Consider the following 23,308-nt stretch of genomic DNA (forward strand, 5'->3'; position numbering starts at 1 on the left):
GTAATTTTTTTTCTTTATCGACCGACGAGTAATTTTCTAAATTTTCTCGTAATTTTTTACGTAGAAGAAAAAGAGGTAACTCGTACATACTCGTCCATATCTCCAATGTTTCGTTCAAATCGAACTCCGTTATATTTCCCCACTGTTACTTTATACACAGCTATAATCTTCCTGCGCGGACAATAAATCTAACAGATGAGAAACAAAAGGTATCTTACATGCATATATTACTTAAATGACGATATAACGAAACGCGAGACCAGCTCTCGTAGCGGCAGAACAGCTGGAGTCCTACCAAAATTTCATAGCAATTAGATTATATACGTCTCATCGAAAGAGAGAGAGAGAGAGAGAGAGAGAGAAGCACGCGCTGGAAAGAAAAATTAAATGTACAGACTGACAAATTTCTGAAGTTACGTTACAAACGGTATGTCGGCTTCCTGCTATTTTTTTTTCTTTTTGTTCTTACAAGAAGGCACTTATCCTTCCGCGCTTATTGTAGTTGTTGTGTTAGTAAGCTCTTCTCGCACGCGCGTGTAATACAGTATAATAGAATCTTTTTATTCCCTGGATCTTTTATAGCTTTCTTTTTTTTTTAATGCTTAGCATTATATCTAAGGTACGTAACGAATGAGACATAATTTACAGATCGAAACTGGCTCGAAGATATCATTTACACATCTCTTCCGTTTCAAATATCTACATAACACCGGGACATTGTAAAAACTTCAGATGTATTAAAAAAAATATCAAATATAATTGAAAAAAAAAGCTAAAGAAAGAAACAATTCATCGCCGCTATTCGTACTCGAAAAATTCGGCTCAACGACGCTCGCACGCTGCTAAAACAAGAGATAATTCAAACTAAAGCCGTGAGCGTAACTTCTAAAAAGTATTAAAAAATATTTAATGCGTGGTTTAATCTATACATTATTGACAATGAAAATAATAGCGCCAGCATACAATTTCGCGTTTTCTCTTTGCAATATATAATCGTGAAAAAACAATTGATCTTGTATAACTCTTTCGAGACAGATTCTCAAGCGATCCTTGGACACTGAATCGGTAACTTTTCATTCCACGGCAATTTATCGCGTCGCCAAAAAAACTCGAAAGAGTTAATCAAGAGAGTTACATAAAGTAGTATTTTATTATATCTAGTATCTAGCTTTATACGAATGGCAAGACAGGTTTCTACGGATTTCTTCTAACTTCGCACAAGAAAACAGATTGGAAGTACGTCACGAGTATCGATAACAAAAATTTCGTACATACAACGCAGGATCAAATTTTCTAGAACGAAACTTATAATATTAGACAAAAAAAAATAAATCGCCGCATAATTTAATCAACACGAGCACAGCTTTCTTTTACTTCCACATTTAAATTATAACTTAATAACGCTATAAATATTTACCGATGTATTTTCTAATTTTTATATTCCTGACGGTTACATCAGATCTGCGAGTTTTGTAGTTTTGCAAAAGGAGACAAGATTATATATAAAATGCATCGAGTTAACGTACTGGCAAAAATTGGTTTACTTGGCGGTTTGGTTTTTATATTTATATCATCAATTATCTCGAATGCGCTCGTCATTAGAGAAACATTACTTTCCTTTCATTGTAAGTTTAGCTGTAGCTACCAATTTTTTTTCAAGAGCCACGCAAATTTTTTTTTTTTTTTTTTCATGAATATTAAATCGTTATTTCCAAAAACGGAACTTTAAATAGACACTAAGCGATTATAGAACGATTTTTTCAATGATTATCTCATTTTTTTTTCTGCAGCCTTACAAATAAAACGACAAATACACAAGGCAAGTCTAACGCAATATTAATACTCTCGAAAGTATCCAATAATATACGATATTAAAGAGATATACGCCATTAAAGAGATTAAAATGCTATACAAATCTAGTACATATACAATCGCTATACAAAATAGCAAACAGTTTAAGAGAACACTGGCTGAAGTATGATTTACGAACGCGATTAAATCATTTGAAAAGAAACGAAGTTATGCGAGTTAACTTTACAAGTTTTTTGTAGTATATATATAATTCTCGATAAATGCGTTTTCTCTGTTCTTTGTAAAATAGGCACAGATGTTTAAACTACTTTACTTTGGATAATACATGAAACTTTATAAAGAGATAGAGTATATATACAGTAAAATGTGATGTCGCATTACTTTCCTCTAAATACTTTTGCCGCATACAAAATGTATACTAAATTAAAACTGTCACTGCAACGCCGTTTATCCGTTTCAACAAGTGATTTATAAAAATAAAATGTTACGTTACTGAACTTGGGTTTAAAATTAATTTGTCTCTAACAAGGGTAAATATGCAGTAAAGTACACCTCGCTCGATCTATTAACATTGTATGTGATTTATAACAAGTTGAAAATAAATAACACTATTGCGACTGATTGTCATATGTTAAAAGGAAAGTGAAAATAAAAAATGCATCTTTTTCCGAGTGTGAACAATATATAGTCCGTAGAAAAAAAACGCGCTCGAAATCTAAGGATGGAGAACAGCTTTAACAATTCCGAATGTTGTTAAAGCAATAATTGAGAATTGTTGTATTCTAGAGCTCATTTGTTTAAATTGATGAGTTACTTGGAACAATCTCGGTTAATTAACTCTTTTGTCTTCCTTCCTCTTCTTTTTTTAATCTGAGTGAACACGCACTTTTATCGATCACTGTACACACGTTTGTCTTACTTCAGTAATTGGAACTATTCAAATGGGCGTAACTTAACTCGGAGGTTGTCGGGTGCAAGGATTCCTATCGCGTGATCGAGTATTTAGAAACATATTCCTAGTCAACTTAGGCTTGCGGATATTATTCAAGCCAATATTATTTACTTACAATTAATTATAACGCTGTTACATTCTGTAAGTACATGGTTCATAATATAATAATAATATTAATTATTATATATCATGTAATGTTAATCGAATATTGTTGCTCTACAAATGAATAGATAAAAATTCGTCGTGATATTCTTATGAAAACTTTTATATAATTAAGTACACTAATTGTATTACAAATTAAATAAAAATGGATCTTTGGAATATAATATGAAGTACACCGTGAAAAATAATTCACTGATTACAACATACTGATCAAATAGGAATCCACCCGATCGTTGCCTAGTTAAAGTTAGGTATCGGATATCGACGCTAGTTTAGAAACGAGGTGTGTCGCGTTGCTTGCTTCGTGATGATACCTCACTACAAAACTTATCCTAGAATATATGTTCGATAATCGACGGTACAATTGGCAAGAGTTCGTCGCTCGTCACACGATAAGATCTGGGCAACAGTAAGTCTGAGAACGAGAGTTCGGCGTTCTTGCACCGTCGATTACGTCGAAACGCTCTCGCTTGTTCTCTGAGTAGAAATATTTCGCTATACAAATTAATATCTATACTAAGGCTATGCATTTTATCTTTTTTTTTTGTTTGTTCTATGGCTTTCTGCGTGTCGTTTACTTCGACGTTTGGCTCGCGCGGATAACGTACAGCCGCTAAAAAAAATCATTACGTGATATGAATTCTTGTTTTTTTTTCCTCTTTGCTTAAGCAGCTAGACCTGCGTCCTTAGCCATACTGTAGAAAGAGCTAGCTGAATTGCGAAGTAGCACTTCCGGAGAATCATATTCGACGATCAGACCTTTGTCCAATACAATCACCCTGAAACACATTATTATTGTTCGATAATAATAAGCCGAAAATAGAAAATGGCTTTGCGATCGAATCGTGATAATTGCAAGCGGAAACTGAAAATAGAGGCAGTCGCCCAAACTTCCGCAACAAATGCACAATGCGGCACGTTTCGACCTGATATTAGCAAGATTAACAAGTACACGCGTTATAATGACTAACATTTCAAAAACATGCGTGTGTAAAGTTCTAAAATTTATTATAACTCGGAAGGAAAATTTAAACAATCTATAGTGATTTTTCTTGATCTTCTCAATTCATTTCTTTAAAGATATTGTCGATTAAAATAAAATAATTGTAAAAAAAAGTACACACGAAACACAATTATAAAATAACTCGAAACGCACCTGTCGGAATCTAAAATAGTGTTGAGCCTGTGGGCTATTGTCAAAACTGTACAATCCTTAAATTCTTGGCGGATGGTGGTCTGAATTAAATCATCTGTCTCCAAATCAACCGCGGCTGTTGCCTCGTCCAATATGAGAACTTTCGTTTTTCTAAGTAACGCTCTCGCTAAACAGATCAGCTGTCGTTGCCCCACGCTTAAGTTCTCTCCGCCTTCAGTAACCTCGTGTAAAAGAGCGCTTGGCAAGTCTGAAAGGTGGATAAATAAATAGATTAAACTCTCTCTCTAAAAATACGAAATTTTTTGACGGAAAATCATATAGAGATCATACTTTCTATAAACGATTTCAGATGAGCGTGCTCCAACGCCCTCCAGATTTCCTCGTCGGAATAGCAATCGAAAGGATCCAGATTCATCCTTAGCGTTCCGGAGAACAATACGGGATCCTGAGGAATGATGGTCAACCTCGAGCGCAGATCGTGAAGACCCAGCTTAGAGATATCGACGTCGTCAATCAAGATCTTGCCCTGGGCCGCCTCGATTATTCTGAAGAGCGCCAATGTCAGGGACGACTTTCCGGCGCCGGTTCTGCCCACTATGCCGATCTTCTCGCCGCCGAGTACGCTGAACGTCAAACCGTGCAGCACGAGATCCAGTCCCTCCCTGTAGCGGACCTTGAAGTCCTTGAAGTCGACGCGACCGTGCTTAGGCCACTCCTTCGAAGGCGTGTACTCCGTGTTCTTCCACGGCGCTTCCTGGTCGGTCTCGCTGTACTCCTTTATTCTCTCCACCGCGACGATGTTGGTCTCGACGTCGGACGTCATGCGCACCAGCCAGTTTAAGGTCTGGGTAATCTGTAGCAGACGTAACGTGCGATGTTCTCATGTGCGAATACATACGAGCCTTTTACAAAGTACCAAATAAACATACACGGAGAGAATTTTCTTTTAAAATTTACCCTGAAAATCATGTTAATTGTGAGACAATATAGTATTTAGGTAAATTTTACTGCGAAATCTTATTGTAGTGCACAGTAAAATTTGCCTAAATACTATATTGTCTCATAATTAACATGATTTGCAGGATAAATTTAAAAAAAAATTCTCTCCGTGTATAAACCCGCATGTAGCAAGCGCTGTAAATACTTTTGACTTTGCTTTACGTGAGAGACGTTTCATCAACATCGTAAAGAATATCGCATTATATATAACGCTGAAATGTCGTGTTACATACATATACATATATCAATTGTATCTTACTTGTAAGGCGTAGCTGACCGACAGACCAACGAGTCCTGAACTCATGGTATCTCTACCTAAAACAGCGAACAAAGCTGAGAAGAATATAATTAAATTTCCAACCATCTCCAATCTCACGGCCAGCCATCTGCAATACATACGTTTCGGTTAATAACTATGCACAGAGAAATGCAATTACGTCATATGGAAATATATATGTACCTGTTTGCAATAATGCTAGGGAAGTAGCACACTTGATTGAAATCCACTCTATTTTCAGATTCGTGGATAAACTGCTCCTGCACGCCGTACGCTCTAATTATTTGCGCACCTAAATGACAGACACGACTATTTTTAGGGACGTAAATTTTTATTAATAAGTAGTATAAAATATTAAAGAGTTTTGAACATACCAGTCACCGATTCACTAAAGTGCGAATATATAGGAGATCTTGACACGGACTCTAATCGTTTTAATTGGCGCGACGTGGCAACGTAAAAACGTTGAATGAAATAATAAATCGCGCCTATTGGCAGTATCACCGCGATAAATATAGGTGTACTGTAGCTTATGACAACGAGAGTAGCTATCACCTGCAATGCATACAACCGTTAATAACGCTGAAAGAAATTCGGTTTTATCAATTATTCTCGTAAGATAGAGAACGATGCGTTAATATTGTATTGTGATGTTAATATTACCGTATTGCGATGTTAATATTACCATATGTAAATTATTGTCGGAGCAGAAAGAAGTATCTGCGTGTCAACGAAAAAAAAAACATATAAATAAAAAACGCAAAGTTGATCGAACGAATCAGCTTGATAAGAGGAGTATAAACGAAAAAAAAAAAAAAACATAATATGCCATGCAGAAACTCCATTGCGATTAAAGCATTTATATTTCTTCCGGACAGCATGTTGTACAGAAAAGACAAGCCAGTGCTGGTCGTTTCATAGGCCCACCAACATGTACCATGAATATGATTATCACTCTGTGCATTGGACAAGTACAGTAAGCGTTAGCGGTACAAGGTGTACTTAAATCTCTCTCGATCAAACTCGACACTGCTAAAGTACCCTTTTTACTTCAATACAAGAGTAATTTCATCGACAGCAGTCATTCTATCGAGAACGGACACAATTATATATATGTATATACTCGGTGAACGGACTCTACGGCACATTTAATTGTATTCTCAAAATCAGCTTGCAAAGCTTATACAGACAGGGAATAAGTGTCCAGCGTACAATATATATATACCAAATACCACCATTATTATTCGCAGGCACCTCTTAACAAACGCAAATTATACACATATATATATCCGGGGGGATAGCAACGCATATCTGATCGCAGTTTTTACGGTGTACGCAAAGTTCTCCGATGGAAAGTGATGACAGTACACGTGCGGAACTCAAACTGCGTGGTCGAGAAGATACGGGCGGACGGGGAGGGATGGAAACAGTGATAAGAGATTCCCAACCGGTAATTCTCGGCACGCTACGAGAAAGAAATTTTACCTCGAACAAGCAATAGATGGTATCAGAAATTTGTGGGGGAAGAGATGTATCCAGTACGTCCACGTCTTTAGCAAACCTGGAGATAATACGACCAATAGGAGTCGTATCAAAGAAGGTCAATGGGGCACGCATCACAGCACGCAGCATCACTATGTGCATCTGGCGAGCAGCCAACCAACAGCCCAACTGCGGTGCCAAATCGCAGAAAAAGCTCGCCACCGCTACAACATCAGACATGGATGACTTTCATTGTAACCGCACCTCCATACACAGGTTTGCGCGATTCGTGAAAAAAATGTAAAAAAAAAAACAGAACGATGAGCAAGAAATTAACACGGAAAAACTTATCACATAAGCGGACAATAAATGTTTTACATTAAATGAGGCACCGTATTACATACAAGAGTAGCTTTTTGACATTATAAAACTTAAACGCGCTTCGTTTTCTCTTTTCGACGCGGTCTACCGAGATGCCGAACGCGATCGCTGTAAAGAATTTAGCATTTATCTTTTTCTCTTTCTCTCTCTCCTCTACCGTATTGCTGCTCGTAATACTCAAAATTTGCATTTGGCAATAACGCGGTCTTAAATTATCCCGCTCTGGTCTCATGTTATGCGAAGGTGTGGAGTTTGCTGTGTGGCATACCAGATAGGAGATATATATATATATAGCAACAGGAAATACAAGTAAATCACACGTTCCCAGAAGGCAGAAATCGTAATTAGGTGGATGTTATACAAGCAAGTGAATATAGAGTAAATAAGCGTTATCAAGCACAAGCAAAACCATTTCTGTACATTGAATAATCACTGGTATAATTGTGTCCATTCCCTGAATGATTACTACGCTATATGGTTGCACTATATATGATTTATATACAAAAGTAGTTGTATCAAAGTTATCACGACGGCAGTCGTGCGAGGCAAGTTAAAATTAAGAATAACGTTCCCAGTAACGGAACGGAAGACAGTAAACAGAAAAAAAGAGAAATCCAATGTAGAAAGAAATTCAATGTGAACGTAAAAGGAGAAAACAATTGTAGAGTTTGCCAAGTGATGTAAGAATGATACAATGATTTCACGAATCCAAGTTCCCCGTCTTGGGCGACATTAAAACGAATGAATTTGTGAAAAAAAAAAAAAATCAACACAATTATTATTCTTTAACGCCTTTAACGTCATCGGATCCGAACACGTGTACTGACAGTAAACAAAAATGAACATCATCAATGATTATAACATCTCTCACGAGAAAGGGCAAGGCGGACAGCGGGATATCCGGTCCTAAAGCACACACACCGTAATCAATGCTCGATCAATAAATTTTAACGATATTAATGCAATGTAATTTTGGACGGCACAACGCAAAATCCAGTGGAAGCATTCTCACGAATTCCACGTCAACCCTTCCGCGAAATAAAACCCAAAAGAGTAAGATGGTTAAGCTGCGAGCTGAACTCCACAGAAAAGCTATGATTCGTTGATACGACTTTGCGTGTTTCTCTGCAGTTATATCTTCGGTCAAGTCCTAACAAATTGCCGAGAATCAGGACTTGTCGATCAATCTCGTACACGGATATGGTTTTTTTTTTTTAATTGTTCCATCAGTATCTTGTTCTCTAGACACTCGGAAAAAAAAATTCGGATATCATTAGCAGGAACGTATCTCCTCGACGAATTTAGAGATTCAGTTGAAGAAGAGAAGCAGCCGTTCGCAAAGTGTGGCGGCTGTTACCTGGCCGGCTGAACGCACGAAACGCACGGGTAAGCCGCTCGAATGCTGCTTCGAGCTGGGCAAGCAGAGCATCGAGAGGATATCTCTTACCATGTATACCCTTCGTGTTTCCCTTCAACGCTTCATCGATCCACTGTGCTGTGCTGTGATTGCCGGCAACTTCTTAAACGCACATGATCAAGTAGCGTACCCGTGCCCGCGTATAACGCTTAGCCGGCAGGCCTAGCGTTACGTTACTACAACATTTCGTCGTTTCTTCTAAAACTCCAAGCTTTATTATACAAAATAATGCCACATTCAAATTTCTAGCAATCGGATCCAAATTCCGACGGAACGTACATTCCTACCGCTGGAAATCCGCATTTTTTTTTTGTTAATTATTCTTCGCGTCTGTCGAGTCTTTGTATATTCAAATGCGCGGTACGATTACGCGAAAAGGTACTTCTTTTTTTTTTTACTTCGCATTTGGAAAACTCATCGTTTCAATTCTGATGTAAAATCAATGTCGATCAATATACAAAGTGATTCGATAAATAACTGATGGAACGTAAATTATCACAGTACAATAGAAAATAATAGAAATATACTTCGTGCAAAGAGATCAATACTCCAAAGCAAATTTAAATAACGTACTGAAACCAAGAAAAGAAGGAGGGAGGACATATTGATATCTGTAGCAAGAATATATCGCTCGGCAAGTAATATTAAAATCCAATACAACGGTCATAGAGAATCATTACTTATAACAGTAGTGCGTAAGTTATATGAGAATATCATACCGAAAAGAGGCAAGTCATCCAAGAACGCAGAATAAGCGGTAGGATATTGTCAATAATATCAATGTCTTTGCCAAGCCGACTGAGAATTCGGCCAATCGGGGTTGTGTCAAAGAATGACATCGGGTTGTGAAGTACGCGTTGCAGCGTACCCTCGAAGATACGCATGGAAGCGACTACCGTCCCTTTCGCCAGGAATAACGCCATTGCGAATACCGTCACGCCTACAACGATCGGTAATCAGCTTTGATTTATCGAGTTAAAAAAATCATGACAGTTTTTTTACATTATCAGATATTTGCGTCCGCGAATTGTTGTCGGGTATGTACATCGAGTTTATTTTTTTTTTTTTTGCGAGTGAGTGTGAGACGGAGAGTCGTTTAAAAAGGCTCTGTACGATCGGCAATGTTCATTTTCATTAGTTGCTCATCACCTGATTTCATCTGAACGTTCATATGCAAGTTCCTCCACTGCAGTCACACATGAATTGAGGTGCATATAATTATAAAGAGAGAGGCCAGTAAATATAAGTACAAAATAATAAATGTACAGAGAGCGAGAAATGTTGGAGCGCGAGTGTAGTAATGTATGATAATAACCAGAGATAAGGGAAGTGAGCATAAACACAGTACTTTGCATGAGTGCATAATGAGAAAGGACACATACGGTGTCGGGCATGCAATTACGTCGACTCGTTAATTTGCACGCTTCCGATCAGCTTGTCTACCGATCATTAATGAAGCATTAATGAGAAATAGAGGCTGCGAGAAGACTGCTCCTCAAGTCGTTGCATAATTAATCATATTTGTACCGATTGGTGGACCAGTGGTTCTGCTAGAAACATTCGTGTGTAGTGAGACATACAGAGATTAAAACTAAAAAAAAACTCGCATACCGATGCCAGACAAAACAACCAAGCTCTAATACTTGGAGGTAAAATGTTGTCGATTGTGTCAATGTCCTTCCCAAAACGGTTTAATATTCTGCCGGACGGCGTAGTGTCAAAGAATCCTAAAGGTGATCGTAGCATGACGTATAATACCTCGGAATGCAGCAGTTTACTGCTCCGTAGGCAGCCGATAGCCGACGCTGTCTGCGCCAGCACTACAAAAATGGCTGAAATTCAATTTAAAATAAATAAATGCAACATCTCTTCGTCGTGTCGACAGAAAAAATTCTTTTTTCGACACTACTGGCTCGCAGTTCTACAAAAAAAAAGACCTATTACTTTTACGCTTCGCATCGCTTCGTTCTGCTAAACATCCACATTGACTTGCTAATGCGCGTAATTACGCACTGTTAAATTTCAATGCTGCGAAAAAAAAACTGCCATTTTTACATAGGAGGTAACCGGAACAATGAATCTTTGTCGTTTCATTTAGGCATGTGATCACGTTAACTGGCGTTAGTCATTAGCGGTAACAATAAGTTAATAACGGAACAAAAAGCGAAACCGATGGTTAGATTGTCGTGGCTCGAGATGGAGAAATATTTGCGGCACACAAGAGAATTCGAGTTGTAATATATTATATTACAACTCGAATTCTCATCGAATGTATAGCGTTAAATGTGATTATGCAATTCCACGCTTTGCTCGATACAAAATTCAATATACGATACACAGAGGTATTTAATATAAATTTAATATAAATATATCATAAGAGGATATAAAGGAGAATATCAGATCAGCATTTAAATGTCATTCTCCAATTAAAATTCATTGACTGCGTTAATTGCTATTGTTACTTTGCACGTTAGATATCTGAGCAGGAATTCGACCACATTCAGCGTTAAACGTATGTGTGTGTGAGTGTGTTTGTGTGTGTTTTGTGTCAATATATGTTTATTAAATGTAATAAAAATCCAGGCACAATGCATCTTGTCGAGTAAAGACTTTAGCTAAATTAAAGGGACAAAACATAACCGTGATTAGCAAATAAGAAATGTCTCGAGTTTCCCTCCACCTAAGCCTGTTTAAATTCCTCTAAATTAAACACGTGTTGTTACTCGTTACTACGCTCTACTAGTCATCCAACTCAATTTACACGAAATTATCTGATCAGAAAATCAGCACAAATATTTTGCGAAATTTTAAGTTATCGTCGACTCGATAATTCAATTTGATAACGCGCGCTTCCGATCAACTTGTCCACCGATCATTAATGAATGAAGCATTAATGAGGAATAGAGGCTGCGAGAAGACTGCTCTTTAAGTCGTTACATAATTGATCATATTTGTACCGATTGGTGGACCAGTGGTCATGCTACTAAAAACATTGTATAGTAACATATAGATATTAAAAACTCTCGCATACCAATGCCGTACAAAACAAGCAAGCCCTAAAACTTGTAGGTAAAAGATTGTCAAGTGTGTCAATGTCCTTCCCAAAACGGTTTAATATTCTGCCGGACGGCGTAGTGTCAAAGAATCCTAAAGGTGATCGTAGCATGACGTATAATATCTCGGAATGCAGCAGTTTACTGCTCCGTAGACAGCCGATTTCCGACGCTGCCTGCGCCAGCACTACAAAAATGGCTGAAATTCAATTTAAAATAAATAAATGCAACATCTCTTCGTCGTATCGGCAGAAAAAATTTCTTTTTTCGACACTACTCGCTCGCAGTTCTAAAAAAAAAAACCTGTTATTTTTGCGCTTCGGATTGCTTCGTTCTGCTAAACGTCCAAATTGACATGCTAATGCCCGTAATTACGCACTGTTAAATTTCGATACTGCGAAAAAAAAAACTGCCTTTTTACATAGAAGGCTTAAATAACAACAATGAATCTTCGTCGTTTAATTTAGGCATGTGATCACGTTAACTGGCGTTAGTCATTAGCGGTAACAATAAGTTAATAACGAAACAGAAAGCGAAACTAATGGTTAGACTATCGTGGCTCGAGATGGAGAAATATTTGCGGCACATAAAAGAGATATTATGACTCGCATTCTCATCGCATTGTATATAGCATTAAATGTGATTGTGCGATTCCACGCTTTGCTCGATACAAAATTCAATATGTGAGATATACAGAAGTATTTCATATAAATTTAATAAATATATCATAAGGATATGCAGGAGCGCATCATATCAGCATTTAAATGTCATTCTTTATCAATTAAAATTCATTGAGTGTTAATTGTTATTGTCATACTTTGCATATTAGACATTTGAGCAAGGGATCGACCACGTTCAGTGCTAAACGTGTATGTGTGTTTGTGTGTGTGTTTTGTGTGTCAATATGTTTATTAAATGTAATAAAAATCCAGGCACAATGCATCTTATCGAATAGGACTTTAGCCAAATTAGACCTATTAAAAGGGACAACCGCGATTAGCAAATAAGAAATGCCTCGAGTTTCCCTCCGCCTAAGCCTGGTTAAATTTCTTTAAATTAAACATGTGTTGTTACTACGTTCTACAGTCATCCAACTCAATTTACACGCATAATTATCTGATCAGGAAATCAGCGCGAATATTTTTCGAAATTTCAAGTTATCTTCCAGTTAAATGATTTTTATCGATTTTCATTCATTTTACAATGATTTCACTGAAAATCTCCGGAGTATAGTTAAATCATCGATTAATCAATAAAATACAGACTGATTTCCCGTTCTTTTTACCATTTTAGAACACATTAATGCTAGGAAGCTTTCTTTTTGTCTGTCTACTTCATGCTTACATTGGACGTAACAACGTATTATTATTTTTAAAATATTTTTTTCTATAATAAAATTTTAAATATAAAATAATAGACGTCACGTAATTTAGTCCACAGTATGATAAGAGAAAAATAGAATTAATAAACGACAACTGAACATATTTTTGATGGATCACACCATGATCACAATAGATCACAAGATCACAAAAAGATTACAAGAGAATTATATACAAACACATATAACATTCATTGATCATATATATTATGACATATATATCCGTCAACAATGTTCTTACATTATGTTTGAGCTATCAATCAAATATAAATTTTCGCGTATAGAAAAGGTTATTAATAAATATTAATAAATTATTTAACAAAAAATGCAAATCGTATCGAATAAAAGGCATTTCAAACAGAAAATTGTTCCATGCAATAGTAAAACAAGCGATCATTTGTATTACAAAATAATTATTACTACTACACTTGCAATCAAAAACATATGGCTACAGAAAAGTTTCAATCTCTAATTGCCTTTTGAGTTCTTAATTAGTAACGTTAGTGTTCTGTAGACACAGCAAACCACACTCAGTTTAAATTCTTGAAAGGAAATTAATTGGATTATTTTCGGAATTAAACGCACATATGTGATGTACATTCGCGAACGTAAAATTCATAATCGTTAACTCGGAACGATAAAGTTATCACGTTAGTCAAGTTATTCATCATTTCTCGATTATCAACTCCGCTCGTTGGAGTTTTTACATATGAGGAAATTTAAGATCAATTATACCCCAATGATGTGTAATCTGTGAGGGAACATGCCTTTCGAATTACGATATGCTATGACGAGCAAAATTAAGTGCCATTGCCATTGTTAACGTTGTATTAAATGAAGTAATTGCCTTCTGCGGTAGAAAAATGATATGTATATTTATAATATAGGTACACGTAGCAACGACAGGGATAAGGCTTACCTGATCCTCGTCCATCGTAAACGCGAAATTCTTTTTTTTTTTTTTATATATATATACACAATACTGACCGAGTCTACCTGACAAACGGAACTATGGAACGCTTTATGGAATTAACTGTGTGTAATACGGAAACACGTACCTTGGCCAAAACCGAGTGCACCGTATACCCCGAGGTACATGTCCCGCTTCGCCGTGTCGAACGTGTCATTTCCAACGGTCTGATTGTCATTCGACCATACGCTGAGCCAAACGCTCGAGCCGATGCTGAACGACTGAAAGACCGCGTTCATCACGATTGTCGATATCGACAAGAACCATCCGATGGATTTCAAGTAGTGAGAGTACACTTTCCATTTGACCTTGCGGGGGGGAAAAAAAATAATACGATGCGTGAGAATAAAAGCAATCTTTCCGCCGTGAGGAAAAAAAAAAGCAAAAATTGCGGAGACGTGTATAAGTCGTCTTTTTGAAAATTGATTGAGCGATATCGGGTGCAACTTACGCTTCCGGTCTCTGCCTTCTCGATTTCTATCAGCTTCTCCCCGGTGTTGTTAGGCTTCGCCGCTTCCTTCTCCTTTGTACTATTGCTATGCACGTAATTCGCCGACTGCTGGCTTTCCGTTGAGTATTGCCTGTTTTTTTGTACAGAGCGCGTATTTTCGTAAGTTAGTTTCCGCGCGCACTTGAATCATCGTTTTAAGATAAAATCTTATTTATGAGAGCGTACCTTGTCAGAGAACCATTAAGTGACTTTCTGTCGGCCACAGAGCCGGATTCACTTTGACTCTCGGATATCCTAGACCGTACTCGAGTTAACTTTTGCTGCAACTCGTCCGCTCCCATTGTTGATTCAAGCTGCTGTTTAATTTCGCGTAAGTCGTCTTCAGAACCGTCATCTGCGCCGTGCACTGTTTCAAATTCGTCGTGTGATTTTAGAATAATAATAAATCGTTCGCAAGATGTATCGATGTTACAGAAATGGGAAGAAATTCGAGAAAAAAACTCGCACATGCACATATTCTCAACTACAGCACAAAATGGAAATTCAGACAAGAGAATTAAGTAATAAATTATGGGAATTGAACAGGAGAAAAAGAATTATCCAAAATTAAAATTCAAACTGATTTCAACTCAATAACTTTAGAAAAATTCAATGTAAAAAATCAAAAGATAAATATACTTGCATTAAACTATATTTTAATTGTAATACGACGTATGAAGAATTCTGTATCACGAAAGCGTCTATATTAAGTTAGTTACACTATTAAAAACTAGTTATTAGTCTTGATAATGTTCGCTACTTTGTCGGCAAGCAGTATCTTAAAAGGGATAACAGAACTTTTGATTTAGCAAAATATCTCATCGTTAGCGATCTCTAATGACAAGATAATAAGTATTTCTTATGCAAGCAATACAAAATAGGAAAAGGAATTGTAATTACTTTTTCGCGGACTTACGATTTCCAACTTAAATCCAGGGAAAATGTAACAGCAAATTTTATAATAAGTACGTATATAAAAAAAAATATACGCGCAGCGAAAAAAAAATCATTTTAATAGATACCTTCTTGTAAGTGCTGCACCAAAAACTCGGCAAAGGCGCCTTTCTTCTCCAGCAATTGCTTGTAGGTCCCGCACTCCGTTATCTCGCCGTCCTTGAGAACAATAATGTTGTCAACTTCCGGCAGGTATGTAATGCCATGCGTAACAAGTATTCTAGTTTTCTTCTTCAGCAGGCCGTTCGGACCTATTACTTTCTCAAAAATGTGCTTTCCCACGTGCGAATCCACCGCGCTCAGGGGATCGTCTAGGAAATAATTTTCCGAATCGTTATATACAGCTCTAGCTAAGGCTACCCTCTGCTTCTGACCGCCGGACAAGTTTATCCCTTTCTCCCCGATCTCCGTTTGATCCCCCGCGGGCAGCATCTTGAAGTCCGGAGTCAACGCGCACGCTTCGATCACACGATTGTACACTGACTTGTTCAAGGCCTTTCCGAACAGAACATTATCCTGCAACGTGGCGTTTTGTATCCACGCCTGCTGCGACACGTATGCAATTGACCCCTACGTAAGAGAGAGTATTTAGCGTTCATTTTCAAATATCCCAATGAGCTTTGCTTTCTGACACACGACGAAGGAATACTCACTTTTGTATTTACTTTCCCGCTTATTTTGTCCATCTCGCCGAGCAGAGCGGATAGAAGGGAAGTCTTGCCTGATCCCACTGTACCAACTATTGCTACTAATTGACCTTGTTCTACATGCAAATTGATATTTCGTAGTATTGGTCTCTCAATTTCTTCGCTATCCCAACAGAAGGTACCGTTCTCAATTACTAACGCGTTCGCTACAAATCAATACGATAAAATGTAGTACTGTAGACACGTCACGTAGAGATATTACTTTAGAAAAAAAAATATTACACTTACGTTCCGATGGATCATGTGTTACATTGTTGGGATCCAGTTCCTCCATGTTCATAAATTTATTAATACGTTTTACAGATACGTAAGCCTGCAAACGTGTACATAGAAATATTAGCCAGGCATAAAAAAAACATTTCTTAATGAATAAACATATAGACAGTATTAAACTTACTTGAACTATATTACCAATCATCATAGGCAGCATAGACAGTGGAAATCTTAGAATGTTAAACAAACTGAGCGAAACAAAAGCAATTTTACTGTTTAGGACGTTCTTTTCGTCTAAAAGTACGTAAGTTGTAAAAGACACCAGAGATACCTGCACACATTTGTGGAAAAATAAGACAATTTTTTTTTTAATGCAAAGAATATTTAATTGAATATAATCGAAAACTTCAGAACTGGAAAAAGAAATAATATTTATAGCTATTTATTGTTCTTGCAAATAAATTTTTCTAAGAGAGATGTATGCATGTATAGTAAAACTTAAAAAATTAAGAGTTTAATGTAAAAAAGAAAAATAAGAGTAAGGCATTTACAACTCCCCCTCCCATAAGATCTCTATTTCTGAGGTTTTCGATCATATAATGTACGATTCATTGTTTCTAACGAAAAAAAAGAAACATACCAAAAAGGGTGCGCACGACCATATAAAGCTCGTACCGGCGTTCAGATACGCCGCTTCTTTCAACACTTGAATCTCCTTGACTCTGATTTTAAGTATCTGCTGCTCGAATGAAGGTTCCCACGCGTAGAGCTTCAACACTTTGATGCCGTTAAGTACTTCGTTCATTAACTTTACCCTCTCGTCCTTGCTCTTCATCTGTCTAATTTGTAACGTCTTCACTTTGTTGGCGATCAATCCGTTTATAGGGATAAGAATAATCATGACCGCTAGACCGGCGAACACGGCCGGCCCGAGGATGTTCCAGAGAAAGTATAAGGCTAGGACTATCTGCAGGGGCGCCGACCAGATCATGTTTATGTACGCGGTTAGGTCCATGAATCTTTGAGCGTCTACGGACATCAGGTTCACTATCTCGCCGAGCGTGGACTCCTTCCTCGCCGCGTTCGACATTCTCAACGCTTTACGGTAAATCGCCGCGATCAGCGCGGTGCGTATGCGCAGCCCGACCAAGAACATACGATGAAAATATTGGGACAGTACTAACGTCTGGAGTATCGCGGTGATCAAAAGTAACACGGCGTAAAGGTATCCTTTCCACATTGGCTCCTCCCCTTCGATAAAGTCAATCAGAAGCCTGAAAAAAAAAAAAGAAACGCATTACAAAAAGATGACCGTGTCAGGAACACAATCAGAATAATCTTGTAAAATTCGTTTCGTTTCACAAATCGTGGAATAAAATTGAAAAGATCTAAATCAGGATTTGTGTGCACTCACTTTAATATTTGTGGGCTGATAAAAGTCATAACATCTTGAATCAGTTTCAGGAATGCACCGAACATGAATGTTGCTCCGAAAGCTTTGCAGATAGGCGGTAGGATGGAGGCCTCTTTCTTTTTCCGGCCACTGTTAAAGTCCACTTGCCCGGACGCTTTTCGGAACGACGCTTTTGCACTTTCTACTCTATATGAATAAAGAATGTCTGTTATACAGTTTTCTATTACGTTGAACGATAAAAATGAGCGAGACACGTTATACGACACATCCTACCTAAAGTAAGTCCAAATCAGCCTTGTTAGCACAAGAAATGTATGAACATGTTAAAAAATATTTTGTCAGAAAAAATTATGGTACTACACGCTAATTATCTACGAGATATTCTTTTTAATGCGAGGCATTTGCAAATAATATGCCGTTAGCCATAAAAGCAGATAAGATAATGCAGTAATATATTCTGAAAATGTATTATCCTAAACAAACCGATTTTAGAAAATTCCTAAAAGAACAATTTTATATCAGCAATTAACCATATCTAATAATATCTAATAAATGTATTTTCTCTCGAATCCGCACGTTTTGCGTCAATATCAATATAAATGTATGCCTTATATTTTCTCACAATTTTAAATAAACGCCTTTTAAAGAAGCTAAGCCATATTGATTGCAGGCAACCTTGGTTTTGCACGAAGAGATTTATCGATCAAACTTACTCGTCCGTCTTTCTCAAGTTCTTATTCCAGTATTTGTCGAATTTCGGCACGATCTCCGTGGCCATGTCCTCTGGATTCATGGACCATAGGTCGGACGTCTCGAGCGGCTTTCGGAAGCCCTTCCACGCCAAGGAATCGAACCACGCGAAAAAAATTTTCGAGGGGAAAGAGGAGCCTTGCTCTGGGCATGGCGATTCGACCTGCGAGTGAACGTATTTCAAAATTGTTCATCAATAGCCTCTAAATCTTACGACAATTTCTACATGGTTTATGTGTCTCATATATTATTACGATCAATACGAGATGGATTACCGTAGGATATTCCGAGAATTTAGGCTCTGCATCGACCAGAAAATTAAGTACAAACAATATCACCACTATTGGATAGTAGATCATGTAAGACACCAATGGGTACGTCGGCTCTGCCTGAAAATAAATCATTTCTTCGAATGAATCGCATTACGTTACTTAACAAACAGCAATTTTCTTGTAAAGTGTCATAAGAACTGATAACACGAGAAAGATACTGTTGTGATAAGAAATTGTAAAAAATTCAGTTGAAAATGCAATTTTACAAATGTATCTTATACATAGTTAAATCCGCGATTAACGTAATAAAAATCTAACGTACCCCTTTAATAAATTCATTTACAAAGCTTCTATATTGGATACATCCACATAGCGAAAGGAAAAACCAAAATAAGAATAAAAGACCTGACGTCCGCATTCCATGTTTTCTATTGTACTGCATTAAAGTCGATGCTAACGTCTGAAAGAATTAACAAATTTGATTAAACGTTATACAGACCATCTATATGACCGATTGAATACGATTTTTTTTTATGACAAATCAATAATCATCACTTTTATTTTGTATTTAAAAAAAAGCAGAAACAAATATTATTAAAGCTATTAAAAATATTATTAATTAATGCAAAAGTCGTTTAAAATATATTTCAATATAAAAAATATATTTAAGAATCTACTAATGTAAAAAATAATTGTTGTACTTACGAAGCTAACAATTTTTACAATGGGTGTGCAATAATCAACACTGTGGACCGTACGAGAAGTACTTTCGTGTATCGCCACTCCTAAGTCGACTATGGAAAGTAAAATTAATCCTACTGTAAGTACTTGCTTAGAAATAAATAACCACGTGTACGGGACGTTTCTCCTTTTGCTATTTAAAAGGTAATACGCTTCCATCGCCGAGAACGCCCATAGAAATATACATGGTACCCATACTAGTATCGTCTTTTGGAAGCATTCTGTTAGATCTGGCTCGTTCGTGTACCATGTTAGATTAGCATCCTAGAACAGTCAGAAATTTCGACCGACATGTTATAATTTCGACGAATCGATTTTTGTCTTATTGTTAACAGAAATATTAACGCATTTGAATATTTTTCGTTACAAGCATTTCAAAAAAGAAAAAAAAATGTTCCAGTTTCAAAAAGATGAACAACTGACAAGTCTATTTTTCAATTTTTAGTGACACTCATAGAAATTATAATTTGCGGCTAAGAAATGTATAATTTTGAAAATTAGAAAGTTAGCAAATTACGAAGCTACTTTATTATGCAAAAATCGATATCAAACAATTAAAAAAATTAGTCATCAGTCACCAATTGTGTGGAACATAAAGTAAATTAATAAAGTAAAGTGCATTCGGCGCACGCAAGCTGATCCTTCATCATTCTTTCGTGAACGATATGAAAACGTGAATGCCGTCACATATTCACTTAAAATAATTAGTTTAACTTAAATTCAACAGAATTCTTTGAGATGTAATTGATTAAAATGTAATTTTCCAAATTTTTAAAGCTTCAAGTCGACAAACAGCGATCAACATAATATAAAATTAATTAAATCGCCTATTATAGCAAGGATTTTAATTAAATTTTAATTATCACATATTCACCTGTGTTAACGAAATAACAGGGGTATTACTTGATAAGTTAATCGTCGATTGAGAGATATAATCGGAATTTAATCAGTTAGGTATTCTTGAGAGAAACGAGGAATATCAGGAGACACGTCAGTGTCCCTGCGCCTTACGTATTTACGTCATCGATATCAACACAAGTTTACGAAATAAATACAACACAGCTAGGCAAAGACGTGAAGAAACCGGCGATCTAGGTTGATCGAACGTATCGAGCAGTATTATTTCGTTGACATAGACTTTAATGAGGAAAGGTTTTACTTATCGAAACGATATTGACGAAATACTTATATATACATTACACACTTGACTTGTGTTCAAGCTTGGAACAATGTCCCACGACTCTCTTTCGGTTATGACAAAATTTTCGAAAAATTTACAAATATTAAAACATTAATTTAGAGAGGAGTAATTTCGACGAAACCCACGGTAAAAAAAATGGCACGCAAAACGAAAAAAGGTTCGTTCCAATCCGCGAGGGAATCACGAGCTCGTCGATTGATCTTATCTATGCGTTGCAATCGGTCATTCCGATAACCGGGACTGTGCGACACGCGTTCGAATGCCGAACCGGACGAACAAAAAAAGAAAAAAAGGGGAGATCCTGATGACATAAGTCGCTCCATTCGACGCGCCGCTGTGCAGGAAATTAAAACGATTACACAACAATGCGTGTTGAGCGACAAGCCAGACGAATCCGCTATTCTATTATTCCAACGATCTTTTCCTCTTTATTATTTTTCTTCTCGCGTATCTCTCGTGATCTCATCGTCCGTCTCGCGCGGCTATCCTCTCGAAATATCCCGGCGAGCGGCCGGTCTTAATTCCGTTGCAAAAAATTTTACATCAGAATCTCCCGGATATACTCTTCGGAGAAGTTAACAGTCTCCCTCTCGATCGCAGCTGGAAACCAGTGGCTCTGCTCAAGGTTAAAGATATCCAAATATTATAACAGACTCCGAAGCGTCTGTTCTCATTATCGAAAGATATATGCGCGGTACATACATTGTTCCAAGTGTCTTCCGCGATCGCGCCTCTTTTTCATCCCCGCGAATTGCGCGAGCGCGATAATTATCGAGTGGTTTGTCGTAAAGGCATCTCCTCGCACGCGTCCGACGTGTTTGCGCGTTTGCTTCTGATCTCACGCACGGGAGAAAGAGAGAGAGAGAGAGTAAGGCAAAGATACGCGGGATCCCAATTGATAAAAGCGCGATTGTTTGAGAGAGCGCAATATTTGCGAAGACGCGGCGCCCAGATTACGCTGCGCTTCGCGGGCACGCGCGCGCGCGCGCGTGCGATTTATTTCCGTATATCGCCAAAATCGTGCAATCGAAGGGAATGACATTGCTTTTTATCGCCGTCGGCTCTATAATCGGAAGGCGTGTGTACGTGCCTCTGTGTGAGCGCGCACGCGCGTGTGTGCGTGTGTGTGCGCAAGGAGGCACGGCACGAGGCGATTAAATATTAATAATAAGTGATGCCAGAGTAGAGCGAATATCGCGCGTTTTCCCGCGGGAACCGGGTTTCCCGTGAACCTGGACGCGGATCCTCCTCGACGGACACTCTTCAATCTCGCTCTTTCGCTCCGCGGATCCGCGAAGAAAGTTCACGCGGAGGAACTCGAAACGACAAGCAGGAACTCCTTCGCTTCGCGTTCCCCGCGTGGACTAGCTCGCGGATCAATCGGAGAGCGAGAGAGAGAGAGAGAGAGAGAGAGAAATTGAGCGTCAGTTACAAAGGATTATGCGATCGCGCGCGGCGAGGAGCGTCGTGTTACCGCACCTCGGGGGAATCGCCGTCCGAGAAGGTCGATCGCGCGATTCCGAGCGTGTAACGTTTCATTTCGGGCTTGACGAGAGGCTGAGGAGAAGAACGGGATTCTCGAGACGATCGACCGATCAACGAGGGTATATATCTGTACGTCTCGCGAGGAGGGGAAGCATGAGCCTCTCGCCGAAACGAGGCTCTCTTCCCGTGCGGAACGGAATCGCGACGCGAGGAAATCATGGACGCGGAGGAAAAGCGCGCGAGGAGGAAAGCGAAGAAGAGAGAGAGAGAGAGATTGGATCCTCTCGCGACCTCTCACTCACCCAAAACTTGGTGCCGCAGAACTGGTCCATTCCAATTGTTTGATTCTCCATACTGACACATTTACGCGATCCACCGGCGAGCACAGCCCTCTCTCAGAGGGCGAAACTACACCGAGCCGTCACCACAGGCGAGAGCACGTATCGCACACCTGCGACCTCACCGCGCACACGCCACTGAGAACACTGAGAGATCGGCGGGTGGCGCGACCGATTTTCCTTGCCCTAGGAATCGCTCTCCGTCCCCCTCAAGCACCCACCAAACACACACACACACACTGCGGCACGCACAACAATATGCGACCGAGGAGAAGACGGGGAGAAGACGGTACACGCGGCAGAGGGGGGAGAGCCCAACCAGCACGCGGCACCTGCTAGTTGCTACGAGCGATACGCGCGAGTCATTCGAGCCCGGCCGTGTCGTCGCTGTCACTGCTCCGAAACTGTCTGCGAGAGGCGGCTTACTACCACCGAGTGCGGCCCGCCGCCGCCGTCGCCGTCGTCGTCGTCGTCGTCGTCGTCGTCGTCGTCGTCACCGCAGTCGTGCAACCGTGCGCCGCGCCGTGCTCGAGCGTGTCCGAGCAATCCGAGCATACCGAGTGAAAGTATGAAGTATCCCCCCCCTCCCGCGCGACACCGCCACCCACCCGCGGCGTCCACCCGGCTCGTTCCGTCCGCGTATCGGTGTGCGCGGCAATTCAGGGCGGCGTAACGCCGGCGGCGGAGACGCGCAGCCAATCGTC

At 38.7% G+C, this 23,308-nt stretch overlaps 1 protein-coding gene across 9 annotated transcripts; it reads right to left on the bottom strand.

Moving 5' to 3' along the window:
• Nucleotides 1–93: 93 nt before the first annotated feature.
• LOC105456691 (multidrug resistance-associated protein 1) lies at nt 94–23,026 on the bottom strand. 9 transcript variants are annotated; one of them, XM_011700912.1, is made up of 23 exons: nt 22,569–23,026; nt 19,545–19,844; nt 19,162–19,299; nt 18,843–18,956; nt 18,531–18,730; nt 18,091–18,111; nt 17,818–18,003; nt 17,044–17,677; nt 16,588–16,734; nt 16,419–16,503; nt 16,137–16,336; nt 15,552–16,053; nt 15,446–15,454; nt 14,716–14,896; nt 14,491–14,620; nt 14,128–14,347; nt 6,844–7,064; nt 5,733–5,913; nt 5,542–5,650; nt 5,341–5,467; nt 4,413–4,935; nt 4,083–4,329; nt 94–3,705 (listed from the first exon to the last, which is right to left on the bottom strand). In XM_011700912.1, the coding sequence occupies exons 1-23, from the start codon at nt 22,617–22,619 to the stop codon at nt 3,591–3,593; spliced, it is 4,641 nt and encodes a 1,546-aa protein (XP_011699214.1). In that variant the 5' UTR covers nt 22,620–23,026; the 3' UTR covers nt 94–3,590. The 9 variants fall into 9 exon arrangements, with proteins under 9 accessions (XP_011699214.1, XP_011699215.1, XP_011699216.1 ...); XM_011700913.1 differs by lacking the exon at nt 6,844–7,064 and adding an exon at nt 10,250–10,470; XM_011700914.1 differs by lacking the exon at nt 6,844–7,064 and adding an exon at nt 11,670–11,890.
• Nucleotides 23,027–23,308: the final 282 nt, after the last annotated feature.

Source organism: Wasmannia auropunctata, unplaced genomic scaffold, assembly GCF_000956235.1.
Source record: "Wasmannia auropunctata unplaced genomic scaffold, wasmannia.A_1.0 LD335580.1, whole genome shotgun sequence".
In the NCBI taxonomy this organism is placed as follows: domain Eukaryota; kingdom Metazoa; phylum Arthropoda; class Insecta; order Hymenoptera; family Formicidae; genus Wasmannia; species Wasmannia auropunctata.

Bases quoted from the DNA above. Each gene is read 5' to 3' on its own strand.
- LOC105456691 (XM_011700912.1), bottom strand. From the start codon at position 22,619: ATGGAGAATCAAACAATTGGAATGGACCAGTTCTGCGGCACCAAGTTT. The intron at 18,957-19,161 runs GTACGTTAGATT...ATTTATTTTCAG, and splicing joins TAAATGAATTTATTAAAGGG to GCAGAGCCGACGTACCCATT. The intron at 14,348-14,490 runs GTAAGTTGCACC...CCCCCCCGCAAG, and splicing joins AGAAGGCAGAGACCGGAAGC to GTCAAATGGAAAGTGTACTC.